Source organism: Phoxinus phoxinus (genome assembly GCF_949152265.1).
Source record: "Phoxinus phoxinus genome assembly, chromosome: 23".
Taxonomy (NCBI): domain Eukaryota; kingdom Metazoa; phylum Chordata; class Actinopteri; order Cypriniformes; family Leuciscidae; genus Phoxinus; species Phoxinus phoxinus.
Window position 1 is genome coordinate 10,554,040 of NC_136898.1, and position 23,778 is coordinate 10,577,817.

Below are 23,778 nucleotides of genomic sequence, written 5' to 3' on the forward strand. Positions count from 1 at the left end.
GAGAAAGTGAACGAGATGGAAGAATGGATCTGCAGAGAGATAGATGAAACGAACCCATTGGCCACCCAATGATGCTCTTGGGTGTTTGAGAGGTTCTCGTTTATATCCAGACCCTCATTAGTGGACAGAAAATGTACATTAGACATAAGAGCCAGATTACTTCTATATAAATGTATATTTGCTCTTGATATGCCTGCACATCCCCCACAAGATAAGGGCTCTTCAGCACTGCATCAGATATGCTATCATGTACTTTAAAGTACCTCTGCGGGCACAGAGGAGAAAAGACTTCCATAATAATTAAGCTCTTTATATCCATCTCTTTCTGTTCAGAAAGACCATCCTAACACCTTGTGGATTAGTTTCATGGTTTTCAGAGCAAACCCCAAATTGTTTATGGGTAAAGGTGTCAGTGTTGGTTTTGTGTTACATATTCACAGCTATATATAGTATGACTTTTGACTTTAAACAGACTTTATAGCTCAGAGGGCTGTTTACATGGTAAAGAAACTCTACACTAACTTTATCATCTTTTGCAACACTGGTACCAGAATGTGGCACTGTAGTATGTACAATATCAACTATGACAGCTTAACTGTGTACCACCGGCATGCAGTACTAACACTCACAGTTCATCTCCTTAGGAAACTCAAGTATAGACTAAACAAAAGTGCAGACGGTATAACTCTAGGATAGTCTCAACTTGGAGAAGTTATATAGACGGCAGAATGTTCTAGAAGCTCATATAGACTCTATAGGATCTCGATTTGTTCTACGTGGCTATGCAGCTTCATAAGTTTCTTTTCTCCTTTCAGTTCCTCCTCAGATCGTGGTGCGTCCCCGGGATCAGATCTCTGCCCAAGGCCGTACTGTCACCTTTCTTTGTGGAACGAAGGGAAATCCCCCTCCTGCTGTGTTCTGGCAGAAAGAAGGCAGTCAGGTAAGAGACAACAGTACACACATGCACGCCGGGGAACCCTTACAGTCAGTGTCAAAACATTTCAAGGTATCTGCCAAATACTTTCATTGTACTTCCTTAAAGGAAGGCCAAACTCTTAACTAGTGAACAGGATTTTTGAAGAAAAATGTAGCAGTGTTTTGGAAGGATTTTAAGACAAAAAGACACAAACGAAACAAGTCTCTTAGACTGTAATCTGTCTAATGAATGATAGGTTTGCGTCAACTGTGCTTTAAAAACATTCAAGTCGACATGAAATCAAAATGGACCCTATTTAGTTGTTAGCGCATATTACTAGTATTGTGGTGAACAATTAATCCATGCAAGTTACTGTTATACACAGAAAAAAATAGTTTGCTGTGGTTATCTTTAATCAAAATCTAAAAAGTTCCTTCCGGTCTGGAATGGCGTTCCTTTTCTGATGACGTAGGTTTGACGGCTTGGGTTGAAAACGCTTAACCACTCCCCTCAAACCGTTAGTCTGCTATGAGAAGAGATAGAGCGGAGGAGCGCTAAAGTAAAACCCTGCCCTCTGTTCAATATTCCGTTTTAATTTGGAAATTTAACTTGGAAATACATAACAACACTCGAGAAAAGTCGTTTGCAACTTCTGTTTCACGCATACTTTAAAAGTCTTGCTGTTGTGTTATTTATGCAATGGACCAAAAAGTATTTGAACGGATAAGCCAATGTGATTAAATTATGATTAAATGATTTGCGTATTTTGACACTTTCTGGTTATCAAATTTGACCTTATGGAGAACTTATTCTATACACCCATTGAAAATCATCATGACACCAGTTCATTGCAAAAGTGCCTCATAAAAGTGAGTGTTTTAATGCAACCACATTCATACTCTGTGACCAGAGTGTCCAAACATTTTTTGAGGTCAGGTATCATGCACACTGTAGATCTGTGAGTGACACCTCTAATATTGTGAGTAGGAAGGCAAGTCTAGTGCCCATATAGGCTTGGAATCTGATGGATTTATTTTTCATTATCCATCTGATCTCACCTGGAGAACGAGTAGAAGCACTTTTGCTATGTCTTTGACTCATATGTGCATTGTCACTTATAGTCATATGTTTGACATGATCTGATATCTATATTTGATAGGAGCTCTCTGAACACAATTCTGTGTGTGTGTTCTCATAAAATGGGGGGTTACATTTTGAAGGGGTTTTTTTTGGATGAAATTTGACCTGGCCATTTTACATTCAGTTTTCATGATTTTTATGTGATTTAAAAGAATAGTTCACTTAAAAATGAAAATTCTGTCATCGTTTACTCACCCTCAAGTTGTTTCTAACCAGTATGAATTTCTTTCTTCTGCTGAACACAAAGGAAGATATTTTGAAGAATGTCAGTAACCAAACAGTTGATGGACCCCTTTGACTTCTATAGTAGGAAAAAAATATACTATAGAAGTCAATTGGTCCATCAACTGATTGGTTACCAACATTCTTCAAAATATCTTCTTTTGGTTAGAAACAACTTGAGGGTGAGTAAACGATGACAGAATTTTCATTTTTAAGTGAACTATTCCTTTAATATTTATTAGTGTAATATTATGAAAAGCAAGAAGAACTACATAGGGTTTTTTATGTGCTTTCAGATTCAGAGAGACAAAGAGAAAGAAATAGACAGCCTTGCAGCCATTTTGGATACTAGACAGGCCATTCACTCCCGGGTTAGAAGGAACTCTGGGATTTCTGCAGGAGCTTGTTCACGTTTGTGTCTCCTCATTGGGTCAAGGGAGGATAGAACGTGTCCTAAGGCCCAGCTAGATAACATGCTCATGTCTCTATTAATAAAGCTCAGCAGAAGAAATGAAATTATAAGCCTCTAGTTGTTCTAAAGCACTTGGAGGAAGGAAGCCGGTTCCCACATCCCTCTCACCTTCCTTTCTTACATCCCTTCATCCCTTGTTTTCCTCATCGAGCAGAGTATATCACAGGCCAGAGGTGATCATATATCCTCTGTACAGCGGGCCATGAACTCTTCTCCAGTTAATCTCTCATCTATTCTTTGTTTGTTTTTTTCCTGTTTATATGTGGAGACGATCTTTGAGGTCAGTAGATCTAGAACAGAACTGAGGATGAGGGTGAGTCCGGTCAGAGCCAGAGGGCTAGGGTGAGGGGGTCACCGGATTATCCCCAAAAATGAAACAGTGACACACACACACTGCCAAGTGGGAACAATAGGGCAGCTGTCAGTGTTGAAGCCTCATGCAAGAGGAAGACTCCTTAAGATCCTTCGGCCTTGTCTTTTGTGTATCTGGTATTCTTCCCGACCTCCCTCTCTAAAACACCAGCTGAGATAATGCAGCCATTGTTCGGCCCATTTGTGGATGTGAAGCTCAGCGGTCAACTAAATTTATGCCCAAGTATCGCATTGAATGCACAGTGATGTTCTATTAATGTAAATGCAAATCAGCCATTTCATCCAAGCTCTTAAATCTTAAGTGATTGTGATGAGTCATAAATTATATCAGCAGACTGATTATCTCCTATCCTTTTTAATATATTTATAATTTGTTGTACAAACAGTCACTAGCATTAACACAACATAAATTAACTGATATTAATTTATATATGCCACAAGAGGCTGGGAGTGAGTAAACAAGTGAGTTTACGATGGTCAAGGGTGTTGAAAATGGTAAAACCACAGCTGTGCACAGCCTAGATTGAGCTTTTTGTATTTATAAAAAAAAAAAACATATGTATATATATATATACTATAGAAGTCTGAGCTAAAAAGCATCAATTTAAATGTGATTTATCCTGTTTAGTCTGTTTTTTTTTAATGGTGTTTAACAGTATTTGTCGGTCTGAACAGGTCCTGCTGTTTCCCAGTCAGCCACCTTCGCAAGCAGGCCGTTTTTCCGTGTCGTTAAGTGGAGAGCTGACCATTACAGATGTGCACAGCGAGGATTCTGGGTACTACATCTGCCAGGCCATCAGTGTGGCGGGTAGCATCTTGACCAAAGCCCTGCTGGAGGTGGAAAGCAGTAAGTGAATACTTTAAACTTGCTTTGGACAGACGCACACACACATATACAGTTGCCCTTTTATGCACCCCCACCAGCTCCATCAAACACTGGCAGTCGGCTTGCATTGATATTTTAATATCAATCTAACTACATTAAAGGTCCAGAACTGTACATGTAATTGAATTGCTTGTGTGAGGCCTTATCACAAAGATTTGTGTAATGTTTTTTTTTTAGCATTTGAACAAATTGCAGCTTCACCCCGCTGGAGCCTTTTTTGCTCTCAACCAAAATAAATTCAAAAGTCTTCAAAGCCTCCTCAAATTAAAATTTCTGCAATCCGCAAATGAGAGAACAGCAGGAAGCACTGGAGACGTAATCAGAAAGGACAGGGCACAATCGCGCTATGCAAATAACCCCAGGAACATATGCCGCCTCCGTCATGCTCCCAAGTAACAGGATAAACTGTTTATGTGTACTCCACATGTGTGCGCCTGTACCAAACTGTGTCTCAGCACATCACACGAAAAACCTTCGCCAAGAGTCCAATGTTTTCGCAGGGTGCTGTAGGTTTGCTAAAGAAAACAAAACAGGCTTATGAATTGTAATCGCATTTCCCAGAAAACCCTCTAACCCTGACATGTTGACATCATCTGACTGATGTTTGATGTAAGTTTCTAACCTGATACATAATGAAATGATGTATGGAAGGACATATATATGTCCACGCAGGGTCATTGCACCCAAGGACAGCTTTTATATAAACTCGTGGCTATGAATTTCACATCAAGTAGGAATACAGCGCAGTTTGTTTGAGCGATACAGCTCTCATCTTTCTTTTCTGACCTTATGGTCTTGCTTTTCGTTATCGTAGCAGAGGGAAAATGTCAGAGATGCAGGCTGCCTTTCCCAGGTTCTTGTTTTTTACAAATGAGAATACTAAAGTAACTGAATCGTCAATTATTTGTCTATGGACTTTTCTCCTCGGTTAGTAGACAGTGGGTTTTTTCAGCTCTTGTCAAACAAATAATAAATTATTCATGGCAACACGTTTGTGTTAGACCATCACATTGGTCTATTGAGGGAGATGCAGCTAAACGTGAAGAAATAGAAGAGGAAATTGTAGAAGAACAGAGGCCAGTGCAATTATTTTTTATTCTAGAGTGTCGTGATGAAACGGAAGGTGCGATAATTTTTTCTTCCCTATTTTGGCGTAGGCTATATCAGAGTGAAACAGCTTCTGGAATGAGAAAAAAAAGATTTGTTTTTGTCGTCGGGAATTGATTGGATAGTAGGAAGTTGGGTGGTGTTAACTAAATGATGCAGATCTGAATGCCATGCATGCAGTCAGTTGTGAAAGATTACGAGAGGTTATGATTTTTTTTTTTATTATGCTGTGCAATGATAAATCATTTATAATAAACACTGCAACATTCTGTAAAAAAAATAGTAAATTCATTCATTTTTCTTTATGTACATCACTATTCAAAAGTTTTCAAAAGCTCACCAAGGCTGCATTTATTTGATCAAAAATACAGTGAAAAAAATTATGTTTTCTAAAGTTCTTTAAAATATAATTTATTCCTAAGCTGAATTTTCAGCAGCCATTACTGAAATAAGTTCATAACCATCGATGTTAAAAACAGTTGCTTACATGTATTTTAATTTTTTTTGGAAACCTTAATAAATGTTTTCCCCGGATTCTTTTATAAATCAAAAGTTCAAAAGCATTTATTTGAAATTGAAATCTTTTGCAACATTATAAATATCTTTACTGTCACTTTTGATCAATTTAATGCATCCTTGCAGAATAAAAGTATTAATTTCTGACTCCAAACTTTAGAACAGTAGTGTAAATTTTATTTTCCCACATCCAGCTTGGAATGGAGCGTAGCATAAGTGCAAACACCACCACTATTGATGATTTCATAAAAACTGCATAGTCTTCTTGGGGGAGAAAAATGTGTTGTATTTAAAAGCATGCAGTCTTAGAATAGATCCATCTTTAACATTTGACTCATAAATGTTGTACAGCAATCCTAAATGGACAGAATTATTTTATAATAACGCAGTTCAGCCTGCTAAAGGTGCATTTGGCTCATTTCCGTTGGGCAATAACATTATACATTCATTTCGAAAAGAGTTTATAGCTGTACTGCGACTTGATCAAATGATACCAAGAGGCCTGTGCCATTTATCTAATTAAAATCATATGAATTACTGATCTTTTCAGTTTGGCGTGCTATAGTTTGGAAAGAGTTTGAAACAAATGGCCACTTCTTTTTATGAATGCATCTATGCACAGATAAATTAAGCCATTGCATTTGATACTGTTTTTATCTGATGTATTTACTTCATGTTATACCACGTGATGATATTGTATTTTACCATCATGCCACTCTCAGAATCTCTATTAGCATAATTCATAGTTGGTCTTTTTCAACAATCTCTGAGTATCATTTGAACAAGGTGGGTGATATTGTGGTTACATGCAAATTTGGCTCTTGTGGCCCACGCCTCTCTCATTCTCTTCACCCTAGGCCCATCCGATCGGATCCCCCCCATCATCCGCCAAGGCCCGGCCAACCAGACGCTTGCTCCAGGCACCACAGCCCAATTGCAGTGCCACGTGATGGGCAACCCTCTTCCGAGCGTCCAATGGGAGCGTGATGGGCAGAGAATCCTGGGCAACGACGAGCGCATTAGCCTAATGGAAAATGGCACTTTACAAATCACAGCCTTGCAGGTACTTCAGTCAAGATAGTGTTTAAGTGAGCACACAAGGGTCTGTTTTTCAGCTTATACAGCTTTTATTCTCCAAAATGCTAATATCCGGTGGTATTAACATATGGTTATTTCAAATCGAGCCCTCTTCAGCGCATGTCCCGTCACAGGTGGCTCTCTTTGCTGACAGACAACATATGCAATCGACGACAATCCTGACAAACGGATTTCCAGACACACATCACACACCGTGCCACATTTTCAGACACGCCTGATTGACACACAGATGATCGCTGTAAAATGTCATTACCGCTTTCCGATCAATGGCGGGGGCATAAAACGCGCAATCGAGTTTACAGCAAACAGGCAGGCTTAATTAGCGGATCGATTTTAATACTTGTTCCGTGGACGGTTTCGGGGTGACCCAGCCGCTATTGCGAGAGTTGTGCAAGGCGATAAAACCTGTAATTATGATCGTAATGGGAACGTGTGCTGACGTTAGTGTTGGTGCATGCTAGCCTAATGAAATCCATTTCTCAAGACCTCAAGGGTGTGTGCGATTGCAAGTTTCACCTGAGGTCACGGCACCGCTGTGAAAAGACCTGATGTGTTAATTGATTGTGCCAGGGAATGATTAACAATCACTCATGCCTTAATTAAAAGCTCATTCTGGGATATAGAACGGTACGGAGGCTAGCAATCTTTATGTGCTACTCTCAGCATCCCTGTACTCTCTGCAATGTTTGTAACGCATTAAATGTGCCCTTGATATTCAGTACAGTGGTCTGAATGCGGACAGCTAGTGCCAAAAAATAGTGTGAATTTAAGTGGCAGCCTCGTTTATCTGTAAGGATTTAGGCTTTTGTGTTGAGTTTTTGTTTATTTGGCTTGTTAAATGTTGCATGCTTTGTTCAGATGGACATCTTTGGCACTGGTGCTTGCCCTGTCCTCTCTGGTCTGATGCCTCCATTGGCCCCCTTTAGTCCACGATTACCCGGCATGATGGAAGAGCACAAGGGGCACGGAGACTGGGGTTTGCACAGATGGTAGCGTACGAGTGTGTGGGAGAAAGGGAGAGCGCTGTGAATAGGTGCCATTATACCGGGAGATTCGCCAGAAAGTGCCTGCTCTCGACTGTGCCAAGGGAGTGAGGAAAGGAGAAATGAGGAAAAGAATGAGTGAGGCTGTTAGTCAGAGAAAAACGAATAGCTTTTTTTCTTCGTTGAACACTAAGGGAGAATTTTTGAAGAAAATCATGGGCCGCTATATTTAGTTTGGTAGAAGTGAAAAGATGGTGCTGTCAATCTCTAAAATGACAAAAAAGCAGTCCATATGACTTGTGCGCTGTATTTCTAAAGCCTTTCTAAAACCACACAATAGTTATGTGAGGAACAGACCAGTGTTGTTTTTAGTATTATACTAGTATTTTTTTTATATTACCAGTTACATTTTGTAATTCGTTTTAATTTTAGTATTTTTGTTGTGCTTTTGTCATCTTAATTGATTTTTCTTTTATATTCCTATTTAGCTTTCATTTATTTTTATTTCAGTGTTGTTGCCATTTGAGTACTTTAGCTTGATTTTCTTTATTTCAATTAGTTGCCAAGTTTTTTAAGTTAATCATCTACTATTTATTGACACTTTATTTCAGTAATTAAAAATTATTTTATTAGTTTTAGTTACCAGTAACAATAGTGGAACAGACTGAAATGAAGTTGTTTATGAGATTAGTCATGTCTGATTCATGACACATAATTCTTCAAATTTCGAGTCAAATTTCTTAAATGAATCGGTTGATTCAGTTCACAGTGCACAAAATGTGTTAAACCAGCATTTAACGGAAGATTTTGATTAAACACTGCAATATTCCATAAAACATTTATGGAGCTTTTGATGTTAATTTTTTAAGTTTAAAAGCTCATTTGCCATTCAAGGCAAGGCAAGGCAAGGCAAGGCAAGGCAAGTTTATTTATATAGCACATTTCATACACAGTGGTAATTCAAAGTGCTTTACATAGAAGAAATAAAAATAAAAATAATTACATAGATAATAAAAGAAATAAGAATAATTAAAACAGTTTAGAAAATAAAATACGGTGCAAACAGTCGGACGAACAGTGGCACAGTGCTCATTCAGTAAATGCAAAGCTAAGCAGTGGTAATTCAAAGTGCTTTACATAGAAGAAATTAAAATAATCAAAAGAAATAAGAATAATTAAAACCGTGTCTGAGATGGAAGTGATTGAGCAGGTTTGCGGTGCCACTGGACCTACAATCCAGGGACGTCCTCTGCTGGGGTGGTGTACCACACCAGTATTGCCCCACTGGGCCCCCACAGAGCACGTTTCACTTTTGCTGTTTTAAACAAACAGCGAACCTCTATACTCTCCATAGTATAGATAATCTTCACTCGCCTCGTCGGAGTGAAGCTCTCCCGTTCCCCTTCAAAATCTCTTCCAATCAGACAGCCCTGATAATTAATAATCACCCCTATCTGAGATGGAAGCGATTGAGCAGGTTTGCGGTGCCACTGGACCTAATCCAGGGACGTCCTCTGCTGGGGTGGTGTACCACACCAGTATTGCCCCACTGGGCCCCCACAGAGCACGTTTCACTTTTGCTGTTTTAAACAAACAGCGAACCTCTATACTCTCCATAGTATAGCTAATCTTCACTCGCCTCGTCGGAGTGAAGCTCTCCCGTTCCCCTTCAAAATCTCTTCCAATCAGACAGCCCTAAAAATTAATAAAATCTTCCTGAATCACAGTTTGGAAAAAAAAAAAAAAAAAATAAAATACAGTGCAAACAGTCGGACGTATTTTATATCGACCGGTAGCTATTATAGATCTTTCTTTTAAAAGGATCTTCTTACTTACATGCATTAACTTTCTTTTCTCTTTCAATCTTCTTACCATCTATCAACTTTCTATTTTCTTTCAATCTTCTTACGACTTTCAATCTTCTTACCATCTATCAACTTTCTATTCTCTTTCAATCTTCTTACGACTTTCAATCTTCTTACCATCTATCAACTTTCTATTCTCTTTCAATCTTCTTACGACTTGCCATCTATCAACTTCCTTTTCTCTTTCAATCTTCTTACGACTTCCCTGTATCAACTTTCTATTCTCTTTCAATCTTCTTTCAATCTTCTTATGACTTACCATTTATCAACTTCCTTTTCTCTTTCAATCTTCTTACTTACCATCTATCAACTTTCTATTCTCTTTCAATCTTCTTACGACTTCCCTGTATCAACTTTCTTTTCTCTTTCATTTACTTGCACATTCTTTTCACTTTCCTTAGCCCAGCATTCACATTCTTAGCTCTTTCTCAGACTAAAACTTTAATATCGAACAGTGGCACATTCAGTAAATGCAAAGCTAAACAGATGTGTTTTGAGTCAAAGCTAAACAGATGTGTTTTGAGTCTGGATTTGAATGTGGCTACTGTAGGAGCACACCTGATCTCTTCTGGAAGCTGGTTCCAGCTGCGGCTGGCATAATAGCTAAAAGCGGACTCTCCTTGCTTTGAGTGAACCCTTGGTATTTCTAGTTGATGTGATCCTAATGATCTGAGTGATCTGTTGGGTTTATATTCAGTGAGCATATCTGCAATGTATTTAGGACCTAGGCCATTAAATGATTTATATACCAGTAATAATACTTTAAAATCAATCCTAAATGTGACTGGAAGCCAGTGTAAAGACCTGAGGACTGGTGTGATGTGTTCAAATTTTCTGGTTCTGCTTAGGATCCTGGCGGCAGCGTTCTGTACGAGCTGCAACTGTCTTATGGTCTTTTTGGGAAGGCCAGTAAGGAGTCCATTACAATAATCCACCCTGCTGGTGATGAAAGCATGCACAAGTTTTTCTAAGTCCTGACTGGAAACAAAGCATCTAATTCTTGCAATATTTTTCAGATGATAATATGCCGATTTGGTTATTGCTTTGACATGACTACTGAAGCTAAGGTCTGACTCTAGAGACACACCAAGATTCCTGACTTGATTTTTAGTTGTTTGACCTCTAGAGTGGAGGTATGCGTTCACCTTGAGAACTTCATCTTTGTTTCCAAACGCAATGACTTCAGTTTTGTCTTTGTTTAACTGAAGAAAGTTTTGGCACATCCAGCTGTTTACTTCATCAATGCATTGGAATAGGGAGTCAATGGGGCTGTAATCGTTTGGCGATAGGGCTAAGTAGATCTGTGTGTCGTCTGCATAGCTGTGGTAAGAGATTTGGTTCTTTCTGATTATTTGGCTCATTGGAAGCATGTACAGGTTGAATAGGAGTGGCGCAAGAATTGAGCCTTGAGGAACTCCGCATGTCATGGATGTCCACTCAGACTTATGGTCTCCTATACTCACATAATAACCTCTCGCTTCTAAGTATGACCTGAACCATTTTAGGACTATCCCAGAAAGCCCCACCCAGTTTTCCAGCCTGTCAAGAAGTATGTTGTGATCGACAGTGTCAAAAGCAGCACTGAGGTCGAGTAGCACCAACACTGATAATTTGCCTGTATCAGTATTTAAGCGAATATCGTTAATTATCTTTATGAGCGCTGTCTCTGTGCTGTGATGCGATCGGAAACCAGATTGAAAATTGTCAAAGTATCCATTCGAGCTTAAGAATTTGTTCAGCTGATTGAAAACAACTTTTTCAATGATCTTGCCAATGAAAGGAAGATTTGAGATTGGTCTATAATTGCTTAATATAGTCTTATCAAGATTACTCTTTTTTAGGAGGGGTTTGACAACTGCAGTTTTCAGGGAGTTTGGAAAACTTCCAGAGAGAAGTGAGGCATTTACCACTTCTAGGAGATCTGCTTCTAAGCTGTTTAACACACTTTTGAAGAAAGATGTGGGAAGAGCGTCAAGGGCGCAGGTTGATGTTTTAAGGTGCTGTACGGTTTCTTCTAAAATTTTGCCATCAATTTCTTTGAAATCAGACATAGTAACTACTTTCTCAGGTTGTGGTCTGATCTGTCTGACCCCAGTGCAACTCAAGGATGTGCTGATCACCTTTCTGATATTATTGATTTTCTCAGAGAAGAAAGAAGCGAACTCACTGCACTTGCTGTCTGAGAGCATTTCACTGGGAATCTGGCTCGGGGGGTTTGTCAGTCTCTCTACAGTAGCAAAAAGAGTGCGTGTGTTGTTTAAGTTGCTGTTAATAATATTTGAGAAGAAAGTCTGTCTAGCTTTGCCTAATTCCATATTGAAAGCATGGATGGTGTCTTTGTAGATGTTATAGTGGACTACAAGTTTTGTCTTCCGCCACATGCGCTCTGCTTTTCTGCATTGTCTTTTCATATTTTGCACTGCTGTTGAGTTTCTCCAAGGTGTTTTTTGTCTACCACTCTTCCTGACTTTCACAGGAGCAATATCATCAATTACACTTTTAACTTTTGAGTTAAAAGAATCAAGGAGAAAATCAACAGAGTCAGCAGATATGCTTGGTGTTAAAGATATAGCCTTCATAAATAGTACACTAGTGTTCTCATTTAAGCATCTCTTCTTGACAGACACAGATCTAGCTTCAATGGCAGGAGAGATCAATATATCAAAGAAAATACAGAAATGATCAGACAGTGCTACATCCTTAATAACAATCGATGAAATGTTTAGACCCTTACTGATAAGTAAATCTAGAGTGTGTCCACGATTGTGTGTCGGTCCATGTACATGCTGAGTCAGATCAAAAGTTTTTAAAACAGTTTTGATTTCTTTTGCCATATTGTTTTCTGCATTGTCTATGTGAATGTTAAAATCTCCAGAAATAGCAAAACAGTCAAACTCTGAGGAAATGGTTGATAACAGTTCTGTAAAGTCCTCAGAAAAGGCTGAAGAGTATTTTGGAGGCCTGTAAACAATTATAAGTAAAATGCGTGGAGCACCTTTTAACACAATCCCCAGATATTCAAAAGACGGGTAATTACCAAATGATATTTGCTTACATTGATAGACATCTTTAAAAAGAGCAGCTACTCCCCCACCTCTCCTACCCGCTCTGCAGACACTCATGAAAGTAAAGTTAGGAGGGGATGTTTCGTTGAGGACAGTTGCACTGCAGTTGTCTTCTAGCCAAGTTTCATTTAGAAACATAAAATCCAGGTTGTATGTGGTTATTAAGTCATTGACTAGAAGTGATTTGTTTTTAAGTGAGCAGATGTTTAAAAGTGCTAACTTGACAGTCTTACTTTTTGTACACACAGCAGTCTTAGTTTGGCGTGTAATAGGCACCAGATTAGATGGGTTTGCTGTGCGGCTTTTGAAGGCCTTAGACTTTCTATCATGTAATCGAACAGCAATAGAGAAAGATACAGGCACACAGGGTTCCCGCTTGTTCTGTAAACATTTGAGAAAGTTACTGTTATCATAGCGGGGACCCGGCACATATCACTGAGAGCTGGTATCAGTTGTTTTTAGTTCACCTCGATTCATTGTAATTGCATGGAAAAGAGCAACCAGCACGTTCTTCAAAATATTCTTTCCACTGAAGAAATTCATACAGGTTTCGAATGAGTAATGATGACAGGGTGAACTACCGGTACTCCTTTAAATAAATAGAAGATGTGAATGCATCCTCAAAATATTTATCTCCCTATTTCCTTTTCTGCTCATACATTTTTAAGTGCGTGTTTAGCGCTGAGCCCAGAGCTGCCATCCGTGATTAATCAGTCGATGCCCGGTTGCTTACCTCTCTCTCCACCAATGACCAGCCAGCACAACAGAGGTCTAACCAATGAGGTTTTCCACTCAAACAAGGAAGAGGTCACAGAGGAAAGTGTTTCTACACCTTCTGTTTGCTCACCTCCTCCTCCTCCTAGGAGAGTTTCATAAGTGACCAAAATAACACTCTCAACAACACACTTCTGTACTGCCTGAGGATATAAAGCTACTCTTCAATACACGGGTTCAGTCTCAGACAAGGCAGTTTCTGTCTTTTCTAATAATATCAGTGTTTATGCTAACATGTGCATTATGCTTTTCTCCACATAAAAATGAGATTAAAGCTGAAACTGACACATCACAAGTGAGCAGACATTCGAGGTCATTGTGTGTGTGTGTGTGTGTGTGTGTGTGTGTGTGTGTGTGTGTGTGTGTGTGTGTGTGTGTGTGTGTGTGTGTGTGTGTGTGTGTGTGTGTGTGTGTGTGTGTGTGTGTGTGTGTGTGTGTGTGCATAACCGATGAGTCAAATCCTCAGACGTGTCATTGGTGCCCCTGAGCTGCCAGCACTATTAGATCGCTGTCATGGAGAGAGAGAAAGAGTAAAGCTTTACTACATCTCTCACTGTCGTAAGCAATTTCTGCCTGACTTCTCCCCTCGGCCCTGTGGTAAAAATTTAATGCCCCTCCCCACCACTCACCAATTTGTCTTCGTATTTCCTTTTTCTTTTTGCACATTCAATACACCCATGCTAACTCTGATGATAGACACTCTTTACTGTAACTGAACTGACAGATGAAAATTCCTACAATGGGGAGATTTTAAGATTCACAGAGACACTATGAAAACAATCTCAAACTGATGGATTCATCTGATTAAACTGTTCAGCATGGTTTGTTTTTTAAATTGTTTTATGGATTAGACTGTTGCGTATTGATTTCTATCTAGTGTTATTTGCATACTACCATTTGAAAGTGTTATGGCATTAATTTATTTTAGAGAAATTAATACTTTTATACAGCGAGGATGCATTAAATTGATCAAAAGCATCACTAGTTTCAACATTGATAATAATAATAATGGTTTCTTGAGCATCAAATCAGCATATTAGAATGATTACTGAAGGATCATGTGACACTGGAGAGTGCAGTAATGAATTATGAAAATTCAGCTTTGACATCACAGGAATAAATTACATTTTTAAATATATATTTAAATAGAAAACAGTTATTTTGAATTGTAATACAATTTCACATGATTACAGTTAGTGTTTTACTGTATTTTTAAGATACAGTAAGAATAAAGAGACTTCTTCCAAAAACATTAAAACATCTTACCAACTCCAAACTTTTGAATGGTACTGTATATGTACAGTATAAATTGATTTATATAACTTATTTTAGGATGCTGTACATAGGCAGCATCTCCATTTGTCATAACAGTGTTGCTTGTGCTAAGTGTACTTGAAAGGTTTATTTTTTTTTTTTATGGTTAGCTGTTTGCTACACTGATCGTGATACTGTAATAAGCATAAAAACAATTGACACATATTGAATAAAATAGGCCATTTTAACTATATGAAACAATTTTTATGTATACTTTTTGGTATTGAATGAATTATAATTTTGTGTTCTTGTCCACCCACTTGGATGCATTGTTTTTTTGTTTGTTTTTTGCATCAAACTCTTCATAGTGCATTGTGGGATTTCCTTCTTAGTGAAAGATACACTTTATGTTTTGCCCATAATAGAAGTAATTATTTTGTTTTTGCATTGGACAACATACACATCTCACTAGGTTTCACAACAGCACATTATTGTCTTCCTGTCAGCAACTTCAATAGTAATAGGGAAAAAATTGCAGTTGATCCTGTATTACTGTGAAATAATAGGCAATTTCGAGGAATTTGTGCTCATTTGTCAAGATTTCCACGCTGCTCCAAGCGAAGTGAGGCAATGCATTGTGCTCGAGTTTTATCCATACAAATGCTGACCCTGAGCCTGTTGTTGCTAGGAAACGGACTCCGGGGCCTACACCTGTGTTGCCTCCAGTTTAAGTGGAGAGACGAGCTGGAGTGGCGTACTCACAGTGAAAGGTAAAAAAACACACACACAAGTGCTTCATCACCACCTTTATGTGTCCTTATCTTTGACAAACTGCATCATATCATCTTCAAACCGCAATAATCGGCAGAGGAAGCCGCTTCCGTTGCAAATGTACTCAGCAAATATATGTCCATTTACCAGAAGTCAGCATATGGAGTAGTGCTGACCTGACATCGGATTTTTCCTCACCAATATTGATTTCTGTTATAATGTCCTATAAATCTAGGCAAATACAGAAACAGCAAGTGTTTTCTGTCAGATTCTACAAACAGGACCATAGCTCACATGGATAACGGGATGATAACTTGGACCAATATGATTATGAAGATGGCATGCTAATATCCTAATCTTATCTTCACAGAGAGTGGTGGTCTCTCTGCACCCCCAGTTTCAGAGCCCTACCAGCTGCCTGGTCCACCCCAGAAGCCTGTCGTAACTGACGTGACCCGTAACAGCGTGACCCTGACCTGGCAACCGAATGCACATGAGGGCGGGGCGGCTGTCACCTCTTACATCATTGAGGCTTTCAGGTGAGTGAGCGCACACTGTAAGCATCCCCATGCTGGTCCCTTCCTGTTTGTTTTCCTCCCTACACTAGATAATATTGTCTCTTGCCAGAAGCTACTACAAGGGTCCATTCATCATTTTTTATTAATTCTGTGTCACTGTCCAGCGTAGCTGGTCGGCCGTGACAGACAGGGTAATACCGCTGCGTGGCTGCCCTGTCCCTGACCCCTTCCCCCTCGCTCTACTGCTCCTCACAGTCGTACGGGGGCAGCTACATCCTGCGCTCACGTCCTGCCCGCTACAATCACTCCCCTCAGGCGGCAACCTACTGCCAGAGAGATCTAAATTAATAGCAACTGTATTGGTTTTCTACAATTGAATTTCAGACATAGACTGGAGAACTCAGGCTTATTTAAAGGGGATATATTTTCATGAATTATTGAATTATTCTACACATCCAGGTTTCTTGTGCCAATTTAGTAATTCTAAATTTATGTGACAACATTTCACCCTTTCTTTGACAGATTTGAAACTCTGCCTTTATGTAAACTACCTCTTTTTTGATTGGCTAACCTCTGAATATCAGCATAGCTCACAGTGTTGCTCCTTAGAGCAGGTAATAAGTGGATTTGTCAAGACCTTTTCAGTCATTTGGTGGTTATGAGCTCATAGTTTTGACATTATCACAATTTATGAATTATTGGGCTTGGTGGACCTGTTAGGAACATTGTGTTGAAATATGTAATGTAAAGTTTTTGCAATGTAAAGTATTTATTTTGCAAAATTTACAAAAAAATACACCAATTATTTTTTAACAGTATAAATGAGTTTTATACATACCAACAACACGCCTTTATGTTTTCTAAAGAGGCTCACTCATAATATATCATAATATGTGGATGTCTAGATTTTTAAATAAATAAAAAAAACCTGCTAGCTAAAGTGTTTTGGGTTTTGTTCAGTCTTTGAGAGTTTTATTCGTGGAAAGAAAGCTCGATATCGGAGTATGGCATGCTAATGAATTCAGATCTAGTCCACACAGACACTTCTTTAAGCTATTGTAAGCTGACTAAAATGGGGCTACCTCTAATTACAGAACCAAGGTCCTGCAGTCCTTAGAGGGAGGGCAGACAGCAATGGAGATGCAGAGTGCCACACACACACATTTTCATCCTTTCTGTATTTCATATATACACACTTGGTCTCTCTCCTCTCCCTTGCCCCCCTGGGTAACAGTTAGCATGGCCCCACATCCTTAAAATTGATTCTTTATAGAGTGCTGTGGGGCTGAATGGGGTGTTTGCTATAAAATGTCCCTCCCTGAGGTGCTGTGGAACAGGGAGCGTTGGGAAAGGGAAATGGGAGGGGTGACAGAGAACAAGCAAGGGATGGAAAATAATTGAGATTCTGTATAAGGAGGATTTAAGTTTTTGGGTTTAGGATTTTGACACCTCGCTACATAAAAAAAGGTTTACATTGCGGCCCATTTTTTGATTTTATGCACATGTATGCTGGCGTTTGTGTGCATACAAGAGCCCAATCACAGTCCTGCTGGAGAAAAGGGATTTGTCCATGCCTCAGCCTTTCCCCGTTTCTTCCATCCCAGCTGATAGCAAAGTGACCTTGGATTTATCGCTCCTATCGGTGGGCGCTGAAGGAATATTTACGAGGTTCCCAGCATTTATGGCTTGGCCTAATTGTGCAGGTCGGGCTTTTATTGGCTTTGTGTCTGCGGCAGGAGCCACCATCGGGGGAAAAATAAACCTTGAACGCGGTGCACGTGACCACCGTTCTAAACAAGGATGATGGTTAACCACAGACAAGTGAAGAGAAATATCCCAAAGCCTTCTGTCACAGACAGATGTCTGTGCTTAGCATTTATTGTTTATTAGAAGGCAAGTATGTTGTTATGATTCTTGCCCACCTGTACGCCACATCTAAGTAGCTCTCTTGGTTCTCATTAAGCCAAATTCTTATTCCTGTACGTTTAGGCGTGATCTGGATGTTAATAATTGTCTGTGGCTCCTTAAATCGAAGCTAAAACTTACCCCTGTGCAGAATCAACAATGTTTGCGCTTCATATTTAATCAAATCACTGCTCAGGATCCAAGATGTTATTTATTTATTGTATGCAGTGCATTGACAAGCCTAGTCTGTGCCATAAATAAATCTATCACCGCAGAGATCACACCATGCACTGTCAAGCCAAAGGCTGCAAGAATAGCATCACAGCAGAGCCGGGTCATTAAACAGACACATGTAATGACAATCAAAGGAGTGCAGATAAACATCTATGACATTGACTTTCCTGTTTAATCCGCCCCTCTCTAATGTCGTGCAAAAGCTTCGGGACAAATGTGGGACAAAACATTGGTGTATTGATGTTTTATTCAGACTCAGCTGTAGGAATCTGCTGGTTTTGGTTATTGCAAAGCAGAAATAAACGCATGGAATTAAGTGTTGATATAAATATGATCAATAATAATGAAATCTATCTTTCTGTCAAAATTTCAGCCAATCAGCGGGTAGCACGTGGCAGACGGTTGCAGATTTGGTGAAACTGGAGAAGCACACGGTTACTGGACTGTCTCCGAACACTGTTTACCTATTCATTGTGCGGGCGGTCAACGCTTATGGCCTGAGTGACCCCAGCCCCATCTCAGAGCCCGTACGCACACAAGGTCTGTACACTGGGGACCAATCAATTTTATGACCTTTTTCATAGAGATCTTAAATGTGTAATACAAATTATATGTTGTATAACTGTTCTTTAAATAGTGAAACAACTTGTGATATAACTAAAACATATTTTTGTGCCTGTTTTCACATAATATATAAAAATCAGTTTCATTTCATGTGGATTGCACCTAATCATGAAAACATGACAAATATCACACACACAAAAAACATATCACCAAAATCAGAAGAAAAAAATCTATATATTTTTTTATTTGATTAAAATCAACAACTAAAGCAAGTACAAAAAATAATAATAAAATATTTAAATCCATATCACTTTAATGAAATATATTTTTTCACATTAAATAATGTCACAATACATATATTACAAAAAGTAAACTTTGTTATTGTAATGCAAAATAAAATAAATTATTATTATATGTTTTTGTGAAATGATGACCCTTTGTATTTCTGACAGGTTTCTTGATATATCCTATATTTATATATCCGCATCATTTAAAGATGTTAATGTTAGATGTCTCTTGGTGTCTTTTGCAGATGTGAGTCCTACAGGTCAAGGTGTGGACCACCGACAGGTGCAGAGGGAGCTGGGAGAGATGGCTGTTCAGCTTCATGAACCAGTGCTGCTGATGGCATCCAGCGTGAAGATCAGCTGGAACGTAAGTGCCACTGATATCTGCCCTCCAAATCAGCTCCCCACCGGCCTTATGATTCACCTGCCGGCTCAGCTTATCTCATTTCTCTGTCTCGTTCTCCCTCTCTCCATCTGTCAGGTCGATCGTCAGTCTCAGTACATCCAGGGTTATCGTTTGCTTTATCGTCCTGTCGGCGGCTCCTGGTCCCAGCAGGAAGTGAAAGCTGCAACAGAGCGTAGCGCTGTCATCGCTAACCTGCTCAAAGGCACGGAATACGAGATTAAAATACGACCCTACTTTAACGAGTTCCAGGGCATGGACAGCCGCCCGCTGACGTTTCGCACACCAGAGGAGGGTGAGATATCTGCAGCTCTTTCAGTTTCCATTTGATGCACTTCAATTTCATTTCTTTATAATCAATTCAATTCGAGTTCATTCAGCCTAGTCCAACTCAATTCTATTCTGTTGTACATAATATGAAGATGAATCGCTTCATTCTGGCAAATAGAATTATGGAGAGGGATAATGTAGATTTACTATTAAGGAGACTCACTTTTCAAATTGTAATTTTAATTTAATTCTCTTCCAGTTCCGAGTGCCCCACCTCGTGCTGTAACCGTGGCAACAGTCAAGCTCAGCAACAGCTCCAGCATCAGTGTATCATGGCAGCCTCCTCCCACTGAGATGCAAAATGGAGTCATCCAAGAGTATAAGGTGAGATTTAGATGGCAATGTCCAATCCAGGTCAATTGCAAAAAGTCATTTGTCTATTCACAGTGAAAGCAAAAATGCTACATGATGTGTTAACGTTAGCGTTATTATATAATATATTATTATAAAAAATGATATTTAAAGAATATTATTTAAATTAAATAATCAACATAAATTAAAGCCAGTGCAACAAAATATCATGATATATAAATATTTTTTCACAATACATAAATTGTGAATGGTGTGAAATGTAAGCTTAATTTTCTTTATGCACAATAAAATGCATTATAATTTTAAAAAATATATATATTTCGGCCGGGGTGAGATATGATTGCAGATGTGAGTCCCTCATCTCTTTTCAGGTTTGGTGTTTGGGTAACGACTCTCAGACACGCTACCACATCAATCAGACGGTGGACGGGAACGTGCTGACCACTTTTTTAAAAGGGCTTCTACCCGGCGTGTTGTACCAGGTGGAGGTGGCGGCAGTCACCAGCGCAGGAGTGGGCGCTCACAGCCAGCCCGTATCTGTGCTTATCAGTGAGTGTTCACTGAAAACACAGCCCTGACTATTAAACTGAAAAGTATTAAATTGTGAAATGCTTGTGGAGTAGAAGTACAAAAAATTGTGTAAATTCTCTTTGATTGCTTTTTAAAGCCCCGTTCTGAGACTAAATTGCTTAATTCTTTCAAATAAGCTGAGTCCTATTAAGACATTCTGACTGAGCAACACTTTGATCTGTCTTTGCTCTCTCTTTCTCTCTTCCCCTCCTCTTCAGAATTGCCCGCAGAGCAGCCCACAGTCACCGGTGGAGGCAGCGAATCTGACGAGAATGTAAGTCTGGCTGAGCAGATCACAGATGTAGTGAAGCAGCCTGCCTTCATCGCAGGCATTGGCGGAGCATGCTGGGTAATCCTTATGGGATTCAGCGTGTGGATCTATTGCAGACGGAAGAAGAGGAAAGAGCTCAGCCATTACACGGCATCATTTGCATACACACCTGCAGGTATGCGTGCACAAATAACACCTAAAGAAACATTTGTCAGAGTTATTTTAGTACTATTGATATACTATTGTAGTATTTATTCATATTTAGAATTTTGCTTTTGTTTTTATATTTAATTTAAGAAGTCATTTTGTGTTTTTGCCATTTTTGTTAGTCTTTGTTTTTCATTTCTATTTACCTTAAGTGTATTTTTATTTCAGTTTTTAGTAGTAAGTTAGTAACAGAAAGATTTTAAGGCCACTTTTTTTTTCTTTTTTTTTAGCTTTATTTTAATTAACGCACCTTAGTTTTAGTTAACAATCACAACGCTGACATTTAAGCTGTGTCCAAAACCGCTCACTCGTTCACTCATTCACTCATTCACAAATCCCTATATAGTGTATGGCATTTGAGTGCACTATATCTCCAAGGAGTGAACGAAAGTGAGTGAATTCTGACGCTGACGTTTACACTGTGCGTCGGAGAGCTGGAGCTGTCGCAGAAAAGTCTTCATCACATGTAGTGATAAAAGTCCTTTTATCTTACGTTACTCACTTTATAAAATAATTAGGGCTGTCAATAGATTAATCGCAATTAATCGCATCCAAAATAAAAGTTTGTGTTTACATAATATATGTGTGTGTGCTGTGTATAATTATTCATATATATAAAAACACACACAATCATGTATATTTTTAAGAAAAATTTGTTATTTATATATAAAATATATATATATAATATACATTATATAAATGTATATACAGTATATAAATGCAAATATTTCTTAAATATATACATGAATGTGTGTGTATTTATATATAATAATTATACACAGTACACACACATATATTATGCAAACACAAACTTTTATTTTGGATGCGATTAATCGCGATTAATCTTTTGACAGGCCTAAAAATAATATAAACATCAATTTTGTCATTATATATAGCCTACCTCCGTGCCAGCTTTGTAGTTTCATTGATTGAAATTGTTAGAAACTCTCACGCTCACAGATGACATGGCCGTTGAGTGCCCTCGGGCGACCGTTATGATTACATTCGAATGAATACGCACATGATTAATTCCTTACAGTTTAACGAGTCTTTTAGGAGGGGACCTAAACTATAGCATGAAATAAATGTTAAAGCAGAAATAAGAAAGTTGTAAAGTAATCTCTGCTTTAAACTTGCTCACTCCCGCACTTTCATGTGCGCTCAGTCCTCTCCGCATTGGATTGTGGGAAATAGTGCTTCAGCAAGTGTACATCGAATGTACACTCGAATTCAGAGAGGATTGTGGGTAAAAGTAGTGAACGAATGTAGGGAATGATGTCGTTCACTCAGAATTCGAATACACCACTAAAAAATGGCTGATACCCTATATAGTGCACTATATAGTGGATAGGGAGCGGTTTCAGACACAGCACTAGTCTTAACATTTCTGCCTGTGGTTCTGTTATGTTTTTTACAGTTGGTTTTCCACATGGAGAAAGTTCTGGACTTAACGGAAGGTAAATTAATTGATGCTTAAGAGGCTAAAAGTACCAGTGTAAATACATTTTAGATTCTATACTTATTGATATTTTTTTAAATGTCTGGTTATACAGGCCTGGTATGCTGGGTACTAACATGGGAAATTACCCGTGGCTGGCTGATTCTTGGCCAACTACTAATCTAGTTCACAACGGGAAAGATTCTGTGAACTGCTGTACGTCTAAACATGACACCCCGGAGAGATATTATAATGGTAAGACTCGCTGTTATAGAACAACACCACCGGCTGTACTGTTAAATTAATTTAACACCAAGTTTCCACAGCACAGAGTCTTATTAATTAAACCCTAATTAATTTACCATCGTGTCCTCAGAGGCGGGAATCTCTAATTACCTCAACCAAAATGAGAAGTACAGTGCAGACTCAAACGAAGGCCCCATCTACAGCACCATTGACCCCACCAGCGAGGACCTGCGCAGTTTCTCCGCTCCGTACTCTCAACACACCACGCCCTACGCCAGCACTCCCATCATGCCTTTCACCAACCAGGCGCCCTGCAGCCCTGAACAAGATGGCAGCCATTGGATGACTCAGCCTGGAACCTCCACTGCTCAATATGCTCAGCCAGACCGCTCCAAGACTGATAACGGTATCTTATAACTAAGTCTTATCTGTTCCCTTCAGTGCTAATATGAAGGCTTTGCTTGGATGATATTTGGTTATTTTATTATTATTGATATATTATTATAGAATTTATTGGTAACACTTTACAATAAGGTTCATTAGTTAACATTAGTTAACTACGTTAGTTAACATGAACTAAGAATGAACCATACTTATACAGCATTTATTAATTTTAGTTAATGTTAATTTCAACATTTACTAATACATTATTAAAATCAAAGGTTCTATTTGTTAACATTAGTTAATGCACTGTGAACTAACATGAACAAATAACGAACAGCTGTATTTGTATTAACTAACGTTAACAAAGATTAACTAATAGAGTAACAAATGTATTACTTAATACATTAACTAATGTTAACTAATGAACCTTATTGTAAAATGTTACCAATTTATTTATATTGAGAATTAGCTTTTATTTGTAAAATTTCATTTTTCATTTTAGTTTTAGTAATTTTATATGCTTTTGTCATTTTTATTCTTTTTTTATATTTCTGTTTAGCTTTAATTTATCTTTTTAGTAATTTTAGTACTTCAACTTATTTATTTCAGTTAGTTTCCGAGGCAACTTTTTCATCTAATATTTATATTTTATTTTATTTCAGTTTAGT

General features: G+C 38.5%; 1 protein-coding gene across 2 annotated transcripts in view; it reads left to right on the forward strand.

The window, feature by feature from the left end:
• The window catches only part of robo3 (roundabout, axon guidance receptor, homolog 3), a 90,366-nt gene that overhangs the window by 45,295 nt on the left and 21,293 nt on the right, over positions 1 to 23,778 (forward strand). For both annotated transcript variants that reach the window (XM_079599639.1, XM_079599640.1), the window contains exons 7-20: positions 816 to 940; positions 3,798 to 3,969; positions 6,489 to 6,694; positions 15,359 to 15,440; positions 15,812 to 15,980; positions 18,472 to 18,638; positions 19,195 to 19,316; positions 19,431 to 19,647; positions 19,882 to 20,006; positions 20,366 to 20,543; positions 20,783 to 21,010; positions 22,460 to 22,499; positions 22,596 to 22,735; positions 22,857 to 23,132. In XM_079599639.1, the coding sequence (XP_079455765.1) occupies positions 816 to 940; positions 3,798 to 3,969; positions 6,489 to 6,694; positions 15,359 to 15,440; positions 15,812 to 15,980; positions 18,472 to 18,638; positions 19,195 to 19,316; positions 19,431 to 19,647; positions 19,882 to 20,006; positions 20,366 to 20,543; positions 20,783 to 21,010; positions 22,460 to 22,499; positions 22,596 to 22,735; positions 22,857 to 23,132 (2,247 nt within the window). The remainder of the gene's footprint in view (positions 1 to 815; positions 941 to 3,797; positions 3,970 to 6,488; positions 6,695 to 15,358; positions 15,441 to 15,811; positions 15,981 to 18,471; positions 18,639 to 19,194; positions 19,317 to 19,430; positions 19,648 to 19,881; positions 20,007 to 20,365; positions 20,544 to 20,782; positions 21,011 to 22,459; positions 22,500 to 22,595; positions 22,736 to 22,856; positions 23,133 to 23,778) is intronic.